The 17,921-nt window shown below is 34.4% G+C and overlaps 1 protein-coding gene across 2 annotated transcripts; it reads right to left on the bottom strand.

The window, feature by feature from the left end:
* Positions 1–97: 97 nt before the first annotated feature.
* Positions 98–10,674, bottom strand: LOC106081387 (fructose-1,6-bisphosphatase 1). Of its 2 annotated transcripts, XM_059364745.1 has the most exons (4): positions 10,518–10,674; positions 2,589–2,632; positions 887–1,230; positions 98–821 (listed from the first exon to the last, which is right to left on the bottom strand). In XM_059364745.1, the coding sequence occupies exons 2-4, from the start codon at positions 2,602–2,604 to the stop codon at positions 144–146; spliced, it is 1,038 nt and encodes a 345-aa protein (XP_059220728.1). In that variant the 5' UTR covers positions 2,605–2,632; positions 10,518–10,674; the 3' UTR covers positions 98–143. The 2 variants fall into 2 exon arrangements, with proteins under 2 accessions (XP_059220728.1, XP_013098752.1); XM_013243298.2 differs by lacking the exon at positions 2,589–2,632.
* Positions 10,675–17,921: the final 7,247 nt, after the last annotated feature.

Below are 17,921 nucleotides of genomic sequence, written 5' to 3'. Positions count from 1 at the left end.
AGCCTAATTAAAAAAAATGTTTAGTATTTTTTTAATTTATTTATTTTTTGTAAAATTAAAAAAAATCGTGACAAAAATTTAAAATTTCAAACAAGAGTTAAAGTCCAAAACTAATCACATTTTTTTTTATTTTTTTTTTGTTTTTAAGATTTCTGATAATAACTAAGCGCTTCCTCCACATCTTTTTTGGATCCCAAAAATATGGGCGATCTTTCGTGTATCTTTTGAGGCAAAATATCCAAAATAGAGATTTTGCCATTACTGGCCAAGCCACCGGCCTCAACCATCAAATAGGCCATGGGATTGCATTCGTATAACAAACGCAATTTACCATTGGGAGCTGATTTGGTGGCGGGATAGATGAAAATACCTCCATATTTAATGGTACGGTGGACATCCGCAACCATAGAGCCCACATAGCGGGCACCATAGGGCTTGCCTTTGCTGGGATCCTTTTTGGCAGCAATATAATTAAAGACTCCGGCCTCCCAATCGGCCGCATAACCCTCATTGATGGAATAGATTTTACCCTTTTCGGGCACACGCATATTGGGTTCGGTTAAAATGAATTCACCAATGGCGGGATCATACATGAAGCCATTTACCCCTGAACCAGGACCCAAACTCAGAACAATGGCGGTGGCCGAGCCATACAAGGCATAGCCAGCAGCAACAATTTCACGGCCAGGCTGCAAAGCATCTTGAACACTGGGAGCACCTTCGGATTTTTTGCGATAAATGGCAAAAATTGAACCTATAGAGACCAGACAATCAATATTCGAGGAACCATCTAAGGGATCAAAGCAGACTATGTATTTGCCCTACAAAAGAAAATATAATTAAAAAATTGTTGCACACAAAAAAAGATTTTGTGTTTTCTACAAACCTGCTTTTCAGTCTCCACCTCTATGACATTTTCATTTTCCTCGGACACCATCAGGCAGGTGGTATAGGAAGATTTCAACATATTGATAAACAGCTCATTGGAAAGAACATCCAATTTTTTCACCTCTTCACCTTGCACATTGACATCTCCAGCAATACCATGCAATTTGGCAATGCCAGCCTTACGAACCGCCGAGGCAATAGCCTTAATGGAAGTCTGTATGCAATTCAACAATTGAGACAAATCACCGGTGGCATGTTTGAATTTACGTTGTTCCTGCAGCACAAAACGTGTCAGTGTCATGCAATTGGAATCAAAGGCAGGACCTTGTTGTGTCATAGTGGCTAAAATGTGAAAGTGAAGAAAAAAGGAATTAGAAAATTTAAGAAAATGAAAGATGGAAATCAACGCAGGCAGTTTGGAGAATTATTTACGAACAAGTGCAATAGATACAAGTTTGGAAATCAATAAGAAGACTGGTGAGCACGCATACTACTATATGTTATTTTTCCTCTTACCGCTACTGTTGTTGCATCTTTTCGCGTTAAAAATCAATATCTTTTCGCGATAACTTTTCTTCGTTAATAGATATTGAAGCAAAAACTTCCTGATTTCATTCAGTATGACATTCCCTCATTACTCATGATAAAATTTTGATACAAGTGTTATGTGATAATTGAAATATTGGCAATGTTTCAAAAAGAAATGGCGAAAAAACATTGACTTTCAATGCTAAAAGAAAGGTATCACTTTGCATTTAGAATTCGTCTGAAGTGGACGCTTCGGGATTCGGTGCATAGTCATCGTTATACTCAGTACAGTTATAACTGTACATTGTTTTTAATTCTGTAATTTTATTACACTTGTTTTTATATACAATTGGAGGGGACACCAACTTCGGAAGTACAACCTGGCATATAGAGTCGTACTCTGCCATTTCAATTAAAGTCCAAAAAAAAAAAAAAAAAAAAAAAGAAAGGTATAGTACCAGCCTTTAGCTTGAAAAATCCTATGATTTTCTTACCCATAATAGCGACCAGGGTTTAATGCAACCACTTAGTTTTATTGGGACTAACCTTCAGTGTGTGAAGATTTTTTTCTCCATTGATTAAAGTGTAAACCTCCATTTTTGCTTTGAAGTTAAATAAGAAAACACGACATTTGATATTTTGACATTTGCTTTCTCATTTTAGGAGAGAGTAAATAATCATCGAACAGCGAGAGTAAGAAAGAGAGAGTCAACTGTCTCTTCTTTATGTGCATTACACCGTAGTCCACATTATGGGTAAAGTAATAACTGATTTGTTTAAACTGCAATCAATGCAAGCAGCAGTAGCCTTAGAAGGAAAACAAAACATGCGCTGTTATCCATTCTCACAAGATATATAAATATTTAGAGAGAGAGAGAAAGAGAGAGAGAGAGAGATAGTAAACTAGAAACGATAGGAAAACAACAGGATCAGGCTAAAGAAGAGAGCAACAATGAAAGCTACTTGGATTTTCATGCTATCGTTAGGCGTACTTAAAACTCATACTGCAAAATAAAGAAAAAAGGTAAGTAGGATGTTTATGTAGCATATTTCAATTTTATAATTATTAATAACAACATCTAGCAGGGTATTAATAAAAAATTTTATTTTTATAATAATTAATAACATCATCTAGCAGGGTTTCAAAAAATTTTTGTTTTTTTGAAACTTACGATTCGTGGCTGCCATTTTTTAAATAAATATGTATGTCCTTAACCTGAATAAAATATTAAAATTAATAATAGATTATATTGTATGTAGCTATTATAATAATATCTTATAAAATTTAAATGTAAAATACAAAGCTTCAAAATTGAAAAAAATTAAAATTTTATATAAATATTTTTTTTTCAAAATTAAAAACAAAAAAAAATTTAAATAATTAATTTTTTTTAAAGCAAAAGATAAAAAAATTAAAAATTTAAATAAATATGTTTTTAAATAAAACGATAAAAAATAACAATTTCAAGTGTAATAAAAGCATAAATATATATATATACAATTTAATTTTCCCACTTGTTTTCTTTATTTTTCAATATTTATATTATTATTTTTCCTTATTTTATTATCATTTTTCGTCATTTTATTATTATTGTTTTTTCTTTCATTTTGTTTACTTCTTATTTTATCATTAAATTTTTTTAATTGCTATTTGTTTATGTATTATTTTGTTTATTTTTTATTGCTTTAATTTTGGTTTTTAATTTTTAATATTATTTTTATTTAGTTTATATTTTTTATTATTTTACATCATTTTATTTTTTATAAGAAATACAAAAACAAGCTTGAAATTTTACGGTTGCATTTACACAAAGTAATGAAGCCTTAAAATAGTTTTATTTGACAGTACTTTAAACGAAATCTGTAACACAGGTATTCACAAAACTTAATGCAGATTTGAAATAAGTTAATTTGACAGATTTCCCTAAAAGAACCATCACAAAAATCTATTTAAAGGCTTTATTAGGCTTGTGTTAGAGTTTTATTTCAAACTTTATAAAAATCGCCATTAGAATCTAGTAAAAATTACATGAAAACAAAAAAAAACACTTAAAAAATAAGAGGCCTTCTTTGTATAGTCGATTTCGAAAGGATTGACGCAGAAAGACACCATGTATACTTGAGACAATGTTGTCGTGGTTTTGAAAAAGCTGTTACATTTGCATATTTTATCTAAGTCACCTTGCATAGTTATTCGTGTGTATTCTGTGTGTATTGGTAGAAAAATTACAGCTACATATTTGTTGACCACTTTATAAAAAAAGCGAGTGTGAGAGAGAGAGGGTGGTGGGTCAAGTGTTGAATAGAAGGCTGTAACTGTAATTCACGGAGGTGAATTTGGAGGCTTATGGCTGTAATTGAATGATCATGTGTTATGAATTACTTGTAAAGCAGAGAATGTAATGAGATGGAAGTTGTAGTAAGAGTCGAACGTTATTTATTTGCATCATGACGCCGATTTCAACAAATTACATTGAACTACTTTTATGCTTTGTCTACAATGACTGTCGTTTTGAAAAAGTTAGAGTTAGACTCCAAGAGCAAAGGAGTTGCTGCGCTTGCACGAACGAGCAGGGCTGCCAAATTTGCAGATTTTTCGGCGTTTTGCCGATTTTTACCTTCAAAAATAACAAAGTGCCGATTTTTACTATAAAAATGCCGTTTTTTTTTCTAAATATGAAAAATGCTTTTCTCTTTTTAACTTTTCTACTCACAACCGAAGGATGAAGGTGATTTTTTTTTGTTATTTCACTTTCAAAACATTGAAACCTCTATTCGTACCCTTAAAGTTATAAAATTCTAAGAGAACCTCATCATGCCCTTACGTTTTCTAAAGAATTCAAGTTAACTCGTTTAAAATTAATATATTGAGCTGAAACTTAGCACAAATAATTCTTATTTGCCATGGGCAATCAAGTTCAAAGATAGGCTATATCTTGATACAGCCCTCATCGCAACCAATCATCCAATCTAACTTCTTGAGTTAAAAGAAAACCGTATTTTTACCCGATTCGGGTTAATTTTTATGCGTATAGCTACCATAAAGACAAGTCTCCCAATAAAAATTTGGACATAGCTGCCATTTTGATCTATGGATTAGAACTCTTGAACTAATTTGGTATGTAATATGGCATTGAACCCCTGATACCCATGTCGAAGCCGGTCTAAATCGGACCACATCTAGATATATCTGCACTATAGATCTATCTCCAGCATGGGTGACTCATTTTTATCTGATTTCGTCGAAAAATTTTGGAAGATTGGACAGTATTGTACCCTTTACAACCGTGCTATACATATGGTAATAGATGGAGATCACATAAGGCGTATTTTTAACCCGGGCTATAATAAATCCATTATGGATGGTATGACAAATTAGAGTAGCGAAAATGGCGATTTTTTCTTCAAAAGTGCTGGTTTTCTAGCAAATTAGTCTTAACGCCCTGCGAACGAGGTGAATTTCTGAACATCGTGTTCTCAGAAGAAAAAAAATTCCCAATTGAGCAATTTGAAAACTCCCCAAATTATTTTGTGGGAAAATTGCGATTTTTTCTCCAAAAGTGCTGATTTTCTAGCAAATTGCAGCACTGCGAAAGAGTTGAATTTCCGAACATCGCGTTCTCAGAAGAGAACAATTTCGCAATTAAGCAATTTGAAAACTCCCCAAAAGATTTTGTGGGAAAATGGCGATTTTTTCTTCAAAAGTGCTGATTTTCTAGCAAATTAGTATGGCAGCCCTGCGAACGAGGTGAATTTCCGAACAGCATGTTCTCAGAGGAGAAAATTTTCCTAATTGAGCGATTCGAAAACTCCCCAAATGATTGTGTTCACTTAATCGAGTGCACGTAGGAGCGCAATTTGCACCTACGAACCGCCACCCGAAGTAATTTTTCACCACAAGTGATGGTAAGGTATGGCAGCTGTGACCCCCGAAAAACGCAACTGCAGGCGTCAAAGTAAATGTAAACATTTTGGCAGCTGCTTTGGGGCCGTGTACAAACTTGTCGGTAGTAGACCATGGATGTAACAAAAAGACTCGGCACTGTAACATAAATCACGTGTAAACCTAGAATTGCTAAAAAATCTCGCTCCGCACTTCGTTTTGTCCAGACAGTGACTTTAAAATTGTCTAGATGCCAATCCGATAGGCATTTCTATTAAGGCCATTTTAGAGAGCAAGGAAAGGACAAAAAATACGCCAGTATGGACTTATTATATCAGAAGATTACATTTATGCACCTTGCAACAAACTTAGAGACATAGGATTTCTGAATTTTAGATTACACATGTCCCACATATTTCTGTCATTTGAATCAATAACAAGTAAAAGCGTGCTAAGTTCGGCCGGGCCGAATCTTAGTTACCCACCACCATAGATACAGCTAAAAATGTAGCCTTATTAAGTGAGTTTGTATTTCAATTAGTTTAATCTCAAGAAGTCAAATCGCGATATCGGTACTTATGGGGGCCTATATCACCTTATTTACCGATTTGGATAAAACTTGGGACTGATGTCATAAGATAGTGTTTTGGGTCAAATTTCTGCCAAATTGGGCGAAAATCTAAGCTTCTAGGGGGTGAAGAAGTCAAATCCGGGGATCGGTTTATATGGGGGCTATATCTGTTTATAGACCGATTCGGATAATATTTGGCATGGATGTTGGAAGTCATAACTCAAATCTTCGTTCCAAATTTTAGCCAAATCGGATGAAAATTGAGGCTTCTAAGGGTTCAAGAAATCAAATCGGGGTATCGGTTTACATGGGGGCAATATCCAAATCTGAACTGATATGGTACATTTGCAATCCCCAACGACCTACATTAAAAAGAAGTATCTGTGCATGATTTCAAGCGGCTAGCTTTACACGTTCGACCGCTATCGGTCGGACGGACATAGCAGACATGGGCTCGCAGATCAATATTTCGAGTTGTTACAAACGGAATGACTAGATCAGTATACCCCCATCCTATGGTGGTGGGTATAAAAAATATTTTCACATAAAAAAAAACACATGTGGTCGTTTGAATTGGTAACACTTCGTGTCAGCAACACTGTATATAAAGACACAGGATACTTTCGCTCTTTTACGATGATTTTATTTGCCACCACCAGGCACCATCAAGTAATTGGTTTCGAATTTTACTTACGAATCTTGTGACGCACATATCTAGTCTCGATTTTATTCGCAGCGATTGTGAATGGCTACAACAACATTTAATTCAATGTTTGTATTGAATAGTCATTATTTAATTTTCATATCATGGTAACTTACTCTTTATAACTTCCAAAACATTACATTCTCTTCCTTTCTTTATACATTACCGCCAATTTGAAATACTTAGCTTAGGATCATGACCTAACATCAAACACATTGACCACAGTTGAAGAATGCATGGGATTTCACTTCACCTCTAGTCTGTAAACTAATAAAACTTTAACATTCTCTCTGATGCTCATAACCTAAGCCAGTGTATAATTATTGCAGGAAAATCTATTATTTCAATTCACCTCTAGCCTTTGCTCTGACAAAACTTTAGCATTCTCTGTGACTCCCATTAACTAACCCAATGCTAACTAATTATTGTCATTGGTTTACTAATACTACATTATGCTACAATATTCTTCTTCTCTGTTCTATAAGGTGAACTTACATATACATACATATATGTATGATATGCTCAACTTTTTGCCGTATACTTTTGAATATTATTCCCATGCCCTATGGCTTATGTGGCAAAAGTGTGTTTCTGTGTGCCCGTTGCTGAATTAGAGTGTCAATTTGCACCTATGTATCTTTGTCAAAAGAAGGAGATATAAAGAGTGTTCGCGGAAAGCAAGAGAGTGCGTGAGCATAGTTTTCAGAATTTGGTAATTGAGAGCTTGCACATTTCTGCTGAAGGCTTTGGATGCTGCTAACCATGTATACAAAATAAATTCAGTTGAAGTGCATAATTTTATTCTACTTACCAAACTTCTGTCATACCAGCAAAAATTAACGCTTCTAGGAACCGAACAAGGATGATCGAGAGACCAGTTAACATGGAAGCTATATAAGGTTATAGACTGATTTGGAACGTATTTGGCACAATTGTTGGAAGTCGTTACAGAACACCGCATGCAAAATTTCTGCTAATCGGTCAAAAATTTTGCACTTGGTGTTGTAGTATCACTTCCAACCACTGTGCTCAGTATGGTTCAAATCGGTTGATAATCTGGTAAAGCTGCCATATAAACCGATCTGACTTCTTGAGCCTCTAGAGGGCGTAATTCTCATTCGATTTGGCTGAAATTTTGCATGGGGTGTTTTGGTATGACTTCAAATAACTGTGCTAAGCGTAAATCGGTACATATCCTGATATAGCTGCCATATATACCGATCAATATTCTTTGTTTACCTAAAAAGAGATACCGCGCAAAGAACTCGACAAATGCGATCCATGGTGGATAAGATTCGGCCCGGCCGAACTTAGCACGCTCTTACTTGTTTATCTTTATTTTTTGCTTACATTAATATTGTTCATTATTTTTCAAAAACAACTATTTCTAATCTCTAATGAAATGACCTGTAAAATATTGCCAATGAAATGGAATGTGAAATCAAATCAAATCAAAATCACTAAGGCAAGTACAAAGGCTGATAACCCAATTACTTGTTGAAAACTTTTTAATAATTTTGTTTTTTGTAAGTAAACTATTAAACGGTTGCAAAACTAGCTGCGAGAATCAAGTCGTAAATTTCAACACGTGTTTAGAGAATTTCTGTAATAATGAAGCAAAATAAAAGTGAACAATTTGTTTTTTTTTTTTTAATGGATAAATAAATCTTTATGATGGATAAACAAATCCTTATGGGATGGGTAAAACTAAAGTGTAAAATGTTAAGCCCTAGAACGTCCACGATGAGTCAGATCCCCAAAAATTGATTTTGTCTGAACAAAAATTTTCAGTTAAATTTTTTAAAATGACAAAATTATTTTTCTTTATTATGCCTTAAAATTATTTTCTTAAGGACAAAATTGTAATAAAATCATTACTAAATTTTTTTTTTCTGAAGTTATTTTTTTAAGATGACATTTCAGCGTAACATTTTCTAATGACAAAAATTCAGCCCAGGCCGGATCCCACTCAAATTTTTTTTAAAATTTTTTCTAAAGACAAATTTATTTTTAAATTTTTTTCTAAAGACAAAATTTTTATAGAAAAATCAATAAATTTTTTTAGAGACTAAATTTTATTGACTTAATTCCAGGGAAAAACTCTCTGAAGACAACCTAAACCCGAGATTATTATTTTAAAGCCAAAATTTCATGTGTCTTCTCAATGCATTTTGCAACACCACATTTTGCCTAAAAATTTTTAAAGTCTTTTTTATAATGCTTATCTGTCTCAAACATCAAATTTCATTAAATAATTTTAAAGACAAAATTTTAAAAGTTTTAACCACTGAATGTATACTTTACATAATCTATTTTCTTTAAGTTTCTAAATTTAAATCATGTACGCATTAGCAGAGCAATAACAAAAAATGCGAGCGAGCTCAGTCACATTTCGAAATGTATACCAATGGATGTACAAAGTAGCTTCCTTACAGTAATATTCGACAAATTAAAACCATCTCCTCCAACAAAATTTCTAAAAAAAATTAAAAAAAGTCTAAACTAATCAAAACAAGTAAAATAAAAAATGGCATTTTTTCAGCAGATTGTTGTACTTAAAACCGCAGATTTTGTTTGCTGATTTAGCTACCCGAAATGTTTGCAAATGCAGCAGCCTTATGTTTGCTGAAACAGCAGTAATGACAGCGTTCCCATTTTCAATAGACAAAAACTGCTGTTTTGAATAATAAATTTGGTTGAGTGTAAATTGTATGAGTGGGTGGGCTATAGGGGATCCAATTGACACCCGGATCCCAACAATCCTTATTCATCATCTCCAATTGGTTGCATCGTCTTTTTTTGTTAGTACCAGGCGAAATATAAGTGGTACAATTGCATTTATATTTCTTTGTTGTATGGTAACGGATTAGACACAGCTGAAGCTAAGCCCTAAGTAAAATTCCAGCGTGCCACGAAAAGCCATAAAGTCGTCAACTAGAAGTCAGAGGCTTATTTTGCTCAGTAGTTACTACCTATACTGTTGTACATTAACCCCACGGCATACAACAGGAGCCCTGTCAAGATCCTAGAGCCATTTTCTGCATATTGGTACACAAAACTTCCTTTATTCGTGCTGCATTTTGTCCTTTTTCTCCACAATTTAAGCAGGTTTGGACAAGGCAGAATTTTAGTGATTATCGAGCCCTTAAAAAAGTGTTATATTGGTACTACTGTGGTTATTGTAGGAGCTATGTAAATTGTATTTTCCTTGTAAACCTCACTTTTATTTGACTTAGCTGCATGTAACTCCACGATACTAGTTCTTCACTTCAATTTCCATATTAAACCTAAAAGGTTTCTCATTTGCCTCTGAGGCAGCTACATTTCGAAAGAGAGATACTAGGCATTTTATGTTATTGTTATTATTTATGAGTTTACATACAATGTGCGGCACATACATATGTATTGTATGTTTTTTTGGTTTTTTCCCCCCACCAAGTTTCACTTCAAACGTTATCAAGGTCACTCTTGCACAGAAAAGATGAAATGCACGCGCTTTTTCTTCTTTTCTTCTTTTTTTCTCTTCATTTGGTATCTCAGAGATTCATTATCAGACGACGAAGCTGTCAATTAATAATATTTCTATGTTTTACTGTCAGAAATGAAAAAAAGACCACGTAGTAGGTATTCCAATTTTTTCCACATAATTAGACTTTTTGGGAAAGAAAAATAAAAACAAGTTTATGAAGAAAAACAAACACGTTTCGTTTGTTGAAGATAAAAACCCAAAAACAAAACGTTGCAAATTCACCCACGCACTCAAATTTGTTGGTCACCATGGTTTTACGTATGTGTTTATTAATAATTTCTCACACGTTTTTTTATAGAATAAAAGGGCACTGTAATTTTTTAACACAATTTTTTGATCTAGCGCCATTATTTAATTGTTTGACACTTGTTTATTCCTTTCCTTCTTTTTATGTTTTAATTTGCTATCTACTTACAATGTGTTAGTTGTGAGTGTTTTATTTCGAAATGTCAAAGATATATTTTTTGGATAAAATCCGAATTGCCGGCCAAACTATTTGCTGCCGCTGTTTCGTAGAGGGGGTCTGTTGCCCACGAGTCAATACTCCAGACTGATTTTTTTTTTCACTGTTTGCTTAAAACGAACACGAATATGGGAGCCCACACTATGTGTTTTGTGATGAGATGTGTTAAAAGAAAAGAACGAAGCCAAGCGTTAAATTCTGCTTAACACAGGCCCTACACGTACAAATCATAACACTCCGAAGAATAAATTTTGACAAAATATTATTTTTAAAAATTTTCTAGAAAAATTATTATTCTCTTAATCTGCCATAAAAAATAAAATAAAAAAATTTCTACAGAAAAAATAAAATTTTAACAAATTTGCCTGATAAATAAAATTAAAACAAGTGCTTATGTACCCTCGACCATGGAACGCATTTGTCAAGTCCTTTGTACGGTTCTTATTTATATGGTTTGGGTATTGGAAGTCATTGTAAAAGTTATTCTGGAATTTTCCAGTCAAACCGGATGAGATTTACTAACTCTCTCAAGAAGTAAATATAGTCGGGATATCGGTTAATATATGGTTATTGTCGGATTCAGACCATACTTGGCATAGATGTTGGAGCCAAAGCCAAATCAGATAAAAATTGAGCCTAGAGATCAAAGAAGTTCAGTCGGAAAATCGGTTTAAACGGGAGCCATATCAGGTTATGGGCCGATTCAGGCCATACTTGGCATGGATGTAGGCGGTCATAGTAATCATTTTGCAAAATGTCAACCAAATCATAGGAGATTTGCGTCCCAAAAAAGTGCAGTTTATGGTGAAAATGGCAAAAAATCCTAATTTTTTCACATCCCTCCTAAATTAACCCCAGGAACACGAATATGAAGTCCGTTTTTGGGACTCGGGACCTCAAAACGGGTTTTTTCTTCATCTAGTGAAATGACGACGAATATAGGCAATATGGTATTCAAATTAAAGGAAATTTTACGTAGAATACAAATTTGGAGGAAAAAAATTAATTCCCAGGCTGCAAGGGCATGAGAATTTTGAGCTCTTTGTTAAAATTAGGAAAAAAGGGTGAAAAGAAACATGGATTGCATTTGTCGACTTCTTTGCTTGGTATCTCTTTTTAGGCAAACAAAGAATAATGGATACGAATTGTTATGCTATTGGAGATATATCGATTTATAGTCCCATTCGGACCATAAATTAATTGAAAATAATATTCGGATAAGAATTGCGCCTTATAGGGCCTCAAGCATAATCGGGAGATCGGTTTATATGGGAGCTGTATCAGGCAGCAGTTTACAAACAAGACCACCTCCCAACAGACGAAGATTACACTATATAAGACACTGATAATACCCGTATTGTTATATGGTGCTGAGGCATGGGTACTTGTGAAAGCAGATAAGGCAGTGCTTGGAGTATTTAAGAGAAAGATTCTTCGTAAAATATATGGACCAGTTTGCGATAACGGAGAATATAGGTGACGTATGAACCACGAGCTGTATGACAACGATAACATAGTTACACACATCAAAATACAACGGCTGCGTTGGCTAGGCCATGTTGTCAGAATGAGTGAAGAAGCTCCCTCGAAGAAATCTTTTGAAGACAAACACGGTGGTACATGCAAACCGGGAAGACCAAAAGCCCGATGGAAAGATCAAGTGGTGGGAGACACCTCGAAATTTGGTATCAGAGATTTTAGATTGAGCGCAGAAGATCGAGGTGCTTGGAACGCTATTCTACATTCGGCTAGTGTAACAAATATTCTGTCATACCCAATTAAAGTATCAGGCTATAGATCGATATTGAACATGTATGTTGAAGGTAATGGGAAATCCGTTGTTCAAAGTTAGAGCACAATCGGATTGCGCCCTTTAGAGACATACGAAGTCAAGACCCCAGATCGTTTTATATGGCAGCTATATCAGGTTATGGACCGATTTGAACCATACTTAGTACAGATTGGAAGTCACAACAAATAACCAAATTTCAGCCAAATCAGATGATAATTGCACCCTCTAGTGGCTCAAGAAATCGAGATCCAAGATCGGTTTATGTGGCAGCTATATCAGGTTATGGACCGATTTGAATCATACTCATCACAGTTGTTGGAAGTCATAACAAACAACTCAATGCAAAATTTCAGCCAAATCGGATGAGAATTGCACCCTCTAAAGGCTCAAGAAATTAAGATCAATTAAAATCAAGGTTTATATGGCAGCTAATTCAGGTTATGGACCGATTTAAACCATACTTAGCACAGTGGTTGGAAGTCATAACAAACAACTTAATGCAAAATTTCAGATAAATCGGATAGGAATTGCGCACTCTAGAGGCTCAAGAAGTCAAGACCTAAGATCGGTTTATATGGCAGCTATATCAGGTTATGGACCGATTTCAACCATACTTAGCACAATTGTTGGAAGTGATACGAAAACAACACGTGCACAATTTCAGCCACATTTGACCCTCTAGATGGTCAAAAATTAAGACCCAAGATCGGTTTATATGGCAGCTATATCAATTTGACCCATTAACAATCCCAACCGAACTACACTAATAAGAAGTGATTATGCAAAATTTCAAGCGGCTAGCTTTATTGCTTTGAAAGTTAGCGTGCCTTCGACAGACGGACGGACATGGCTAGATCGACTTAAACTGTCATGACGATCAAGAAAATATATACTTTATGGGGTCTTAGACGCTTATTTCGAGGTGTTACAATTAGTATACCCCCCATCTCATGGCGGAGGGTATAAAAAAATTCTATGCTATAGTTAGCGTTAAATGCCCCCGAATTAAAACAGGTTTTGAACTTTGTTCTCGAATTCAATCATCTAGAGTGAAAACAAATCAATGTTCGAAAAAATTACAAGAACAATTACTCATAACCACCGAGATTTTGAGCACAAGAGTGCATAAAGTAACAATGTACAGCCCCTTGCGGCAGCGTTGATAGCAAGTATTCTTATTTTCTTACTTTCAGTCGATGTTGAGAAAGCAACGAATGGACATGCGTAGGGGTATAACCATCGTTTTTCTGTTTTTATTTTAAAAACAATAATTTGTCTTGATTAAACGCTTGGAAGATATACAAAAGTATTTAACATTTCTAATGTTATTTTTACTTTCACAAAACACTAGTCATTCAGTGCAAAAAAATGATTTTTTAGATACAGAGAAAATTAAAAATACTTACTACATGTAAGAAAGAGTGAGACAGCAATATAAAAATATCGAGAGTAGCTTGTTAATCGACAAAATGTTAACATAAAGTGTGGGTGTATTAAACAGAAATGAGTGTTACTAACATGGCATGCTCTCAAGCAATTTAACCTTTACTTTAGCCTGATTGGCATACGTTTGGATGTTAGTGGCGTTAAAACATGTACATGTTAATATTATTGGGCTGTTACATAACATTTTCATCAAACTTGGACTCAATTTTTACTAAATTAAATTATTTTTTATTTTAATTTAAGCTCTAAGCTTCATCGTCAGGCTGCTTTGCACTAAAAGATTACATGCTTGGAGCTGATGATAAAGCTAGATTAACCTCGAAATGCCCAATGCATTAATCGCAACTACATTTTGCCTAAAACTTAATAAAGGGTTTTATTTTTCTTTCTTTTCTAAATAGGCGGAAACAAAAACAAACCCTATATTGGTTTCAGTTTGAAAAATAAATTCAACAACAAAAAAATAAAATATTGAAAAAATTTTCTATTGTAACAAAATTTTGACAAAATTATTCAACATAATTTTTATAAAAATAAATTTTATTGTTTGTACATTGCAAACATACGTAAATGTCTGACATTCTCATATGTCTGCATGTTTATGCCCTGCTTAATGTAGAAGAACCACAGAGAGTGCGATTGAGAGAGTGAGAGAACAATTAATCGAAAACTACCACAAGAAGACGTGCTATTATCTGTTGAATACCTCACATTCTATTTGCATAACAACACGACCATGTAGTAGAGCGGTGGTGTAATATGGGGTGGGGTTGGGGAAGGGGGATATCAAAAGCAAAACAAGTTATAGTTTGTGATAACGCCAATTTGCAGCGATCAGTAGTAAACAAAACTAAAACAAAAATAATAACAAAAACTAAAAAATTAAAAAAAAACATTGAAAACCAGAAAACCAGAAAACGGGGGCCGGTCTCTCGTTCGATACTCAACCATAAATATCTGTGTACGCAACATACATTTTTGTTGGACTTGTTTTTGTTATGCTTCTTTTGTACACATTCAAACACACACGTAATCATACATACATATGTATGTTGATGGTAGTGGTTTTTATTTTGTCTGTTTTTCGGCGATTTTATGAAAGACACAAAGATGAGAGAAAGCAGAAAACACGAATTCATGAATTCAAATAAATGGCTCGTCGTCTTGTCTTGACTTTGAAATAACCTTAGGATGCCGGTATCGAAAATTATATTATGAATTGAAATCTAATGTAGCTCTACTCGTAGTATTTTTGTCTCGAGAGAGACACGTGGAGTTGGATTTCTGCAGTAACGGGGCATACCATTACACATAACAATTAACAGTAGTGTTAAAAAAATTGAATAATGTGGCAACATCATTGGTGAGGCTTCAATCACCCAATAAAGGAAGATAAAGAATATACAAACATACGCATGTATTTTATAGGGTCAGTAATAATGTATATTTCAATGTGTTAGAAACGGCATGGCAAAATTACTATACCCCCGCCCTTGGGTGGTGGCTATAGAAATGATTTCGCATTTAAGGGTAACTTACCAGAACATAGTACATATCCTTTCTTCAACATTAGAATTGAAACGATAACAAAATTTGTTAACATTAAATTCTGGTAAGGTCAATTATTTTTCATTTAATACTATGATTTTACCATACAATTAAAACAATTGTTGGGTTACTTGCCGCCGTTGATGAGGGAGAATGGTGAGAGAATGGAAATGGCAACTTTAGTAGTATATTAATTGTTTACCAAAAGGGGAGAATCGATGAAGAGGGTGTTGGTTGTTGTCGTCAGCCTTGTAAAGTGTGTCCATAAAATTGTATTGAAGAGATTGCAGCCCTAACATGTTTGATTTGATTAAAAAACCAGTAAGGAAAGGCAAAAGTCAGGTGGTGCCGACTTTATAATACCCTTCACCTACACCATAGGTACAAAGAGGGAGCTATTGGGTTGCCCAAAAAGTAATTGTCGGTAATATAGTAGTAATATAGTCGGCGTTGACAAATTTTTTCAACGGCTTGTGACTCTGTAATTGCATTCTTTCTTCTGTCAGTTATCAGCTGTTACTTTTAGCTTGCTTTAAAAAAGAAGTGCGCGAAATTTTGTTTACATTTGTTTGTTTAGCGTCAATTTTAATATGGATACCACATGTATTGAAAGAAATTCATTTAACAAACCGAATCAACGCTTGTGATATGCACCTTAAACGCAATGAATTCGATCCGTTTTTAAAACGAATCATAACTGGAGATGAAAAATGGATTGTTTACAACAACGTTAGTCGAAAACGATCAAACCACTTCAAAGGCTGATATCCACCAAAAGAAGGTTATGCTGTCTGTTTGGTGGGATTGGAAGGGTGTGGTATATTTTGAGCTGCTTCCAAGGAACCAAACGATTAATTCGGATGCTTACTGTCAACAATTGGACAAATTGAATACAGCCATGAATACAGCCAAAAAATTGTCAATCGTAAAGGTGTCATATTCCACCAGGACAACGCTAGACCGCACACATCTTTGGTCACTCGCCAAAAACTGAGTGAGCTTGGCTGGGAACTTTTGATGCATCCACCATATACCCCTGACTTTGCACCATCAGACTACCATTTATGCGATTTTTTCAGAACTCCTTAAATGGTAAAACTTTCGGCAATGATGAGGCTATAAAATCGCACTTGGCTCAGTTTTTTGCAGATAAAGGCCAGAAGTTCTATGAGCGTGGAATACTAAATTTGCCAGGAAGATGGCAAAAGGTTATCGAACAAAATGGCAATTATATATTTGATTAAAGTTCATTCTAAGTTTTATTAAAAATGCATTAAGTTTCTTTTAAAAAATCTGCAATTACTTTTTAGACAACCCAATATATCTAATTCTGAACCAATTTTGGTGGATTTTGATGGGTTGTTAAACAATCCGTATCAAATTTTGAGCAAATATGTTCAAACTGTTATAAATACGGTGGAAAAATGACAACATTATTGCCAATTAGCCAAGAACTGACGCACATATATATGGGGGCTACACCTAAATCCGAAGCAATCTTCTTAGATATTGTAGTAGGCATCGAGGAAAGAGTTTTGCACAATTTTGGCAGTATTGTCCAACTCTGCACTTGCGGTGAACCTAGAAATAAAAGTCGAGCGAAATACATATATGACAGCCAAATATAAATCTGAACCGATTTCTATAAAATTCACCAGCAATTTTAAAAGACATAAGAAAATCCTTCCTGCCAAATTTTGAGAGAATCGATTAACAATTGAGCACTTTATTGCAATATTAGTCCAAATCTGACGAACATATATATGGGAGTTATATCTGAACCGATTTCTAGCAAACTTCTTAGATATTGTGGTAGTTGTCAGGGAAAGCGTTGTACAAAATTTTGGCAAGATTGGTCAATAAATGCGTTTGCAGTGAGCATAGAAGTGAAAATCGAGCAATATATGCAAATGGCAGCTATATCTTAATCTGAACCGATATCTATGAAATTCATCAGTAATATCGAGAGTCATTAAAAACTCTTTCCTGCCGAATTTCTAGAGAATCGGGTAATAAATGAGCACTTTATTGCATTATTTCTCAAAATCGGACGAACATATATATGGGAGCTATATCTAAATCTGAACCGATTTCGACTAAAATTTTTAAATATTGTGGAAGTCGTCGAGGAAAGCGTTGTACAAAGTTTTGGGAAGATTGGTCAATAAATGAGCTTGCAGTGGCTCTAGGAGTGAAAATCGGGCGATATAAGAGAGATATATGTAAATATGAACCGATTTCTATGAAATTTACCAGTAACGTTGAGAGTCATAAGAAAATCCTTCCTATCAAATTTCGGAGAATCAGATAACAAATGATAATTTTATTGCAATATTTCTCTAAATCGGACGAACGTATATATGGGAGCTATATCTAAATCTGAACAATTTGAATAGGCTTGTCTCTAGACCGAAAAACATGCCTGTACCTGCAATTTGAAGACGATCGGATGAAATCTGCGAACTGTACACAAATTTGTACACAAATTAACATGGACAGACGGACATAGCTAAATCGAAACATAAAGTGATTCTGAGTCGATCGGTATACATATCAATGGGTCTGGGTGT

The sequence above is a fragment of the Stomoxys calcitrans genome, chromosome 3 (genome assembly GCF_963082655.1).
Source record: "Stomoxys calcitrans chromosome 3, idStoCalc2.1, whole genome shotgun sequence".
NCBI lineage: Eukaryota > Metazoa > Arthropoda > Insecta > Diptera > Muscidae > Stomoxys > Stomoxys calcitrans.
Note: the sequence above shows the minus strand (reverse complement) of the source record. Positions and strands in the feature narration are given on the sequence as shown.

What these genes read in the sequence shown, in the direction of transcription:
- LOC106081387 (XM_059364745.1), bottom strand. An exon ending in AGGTGGAGACTGAAAAGCAG is followed by an intron (nt 822 to 886) that starts GTTTGTAGAAAA and finishes TTTCTTTTGTAG; the next exon opens with GGCAAATACATAGTCTGCTT.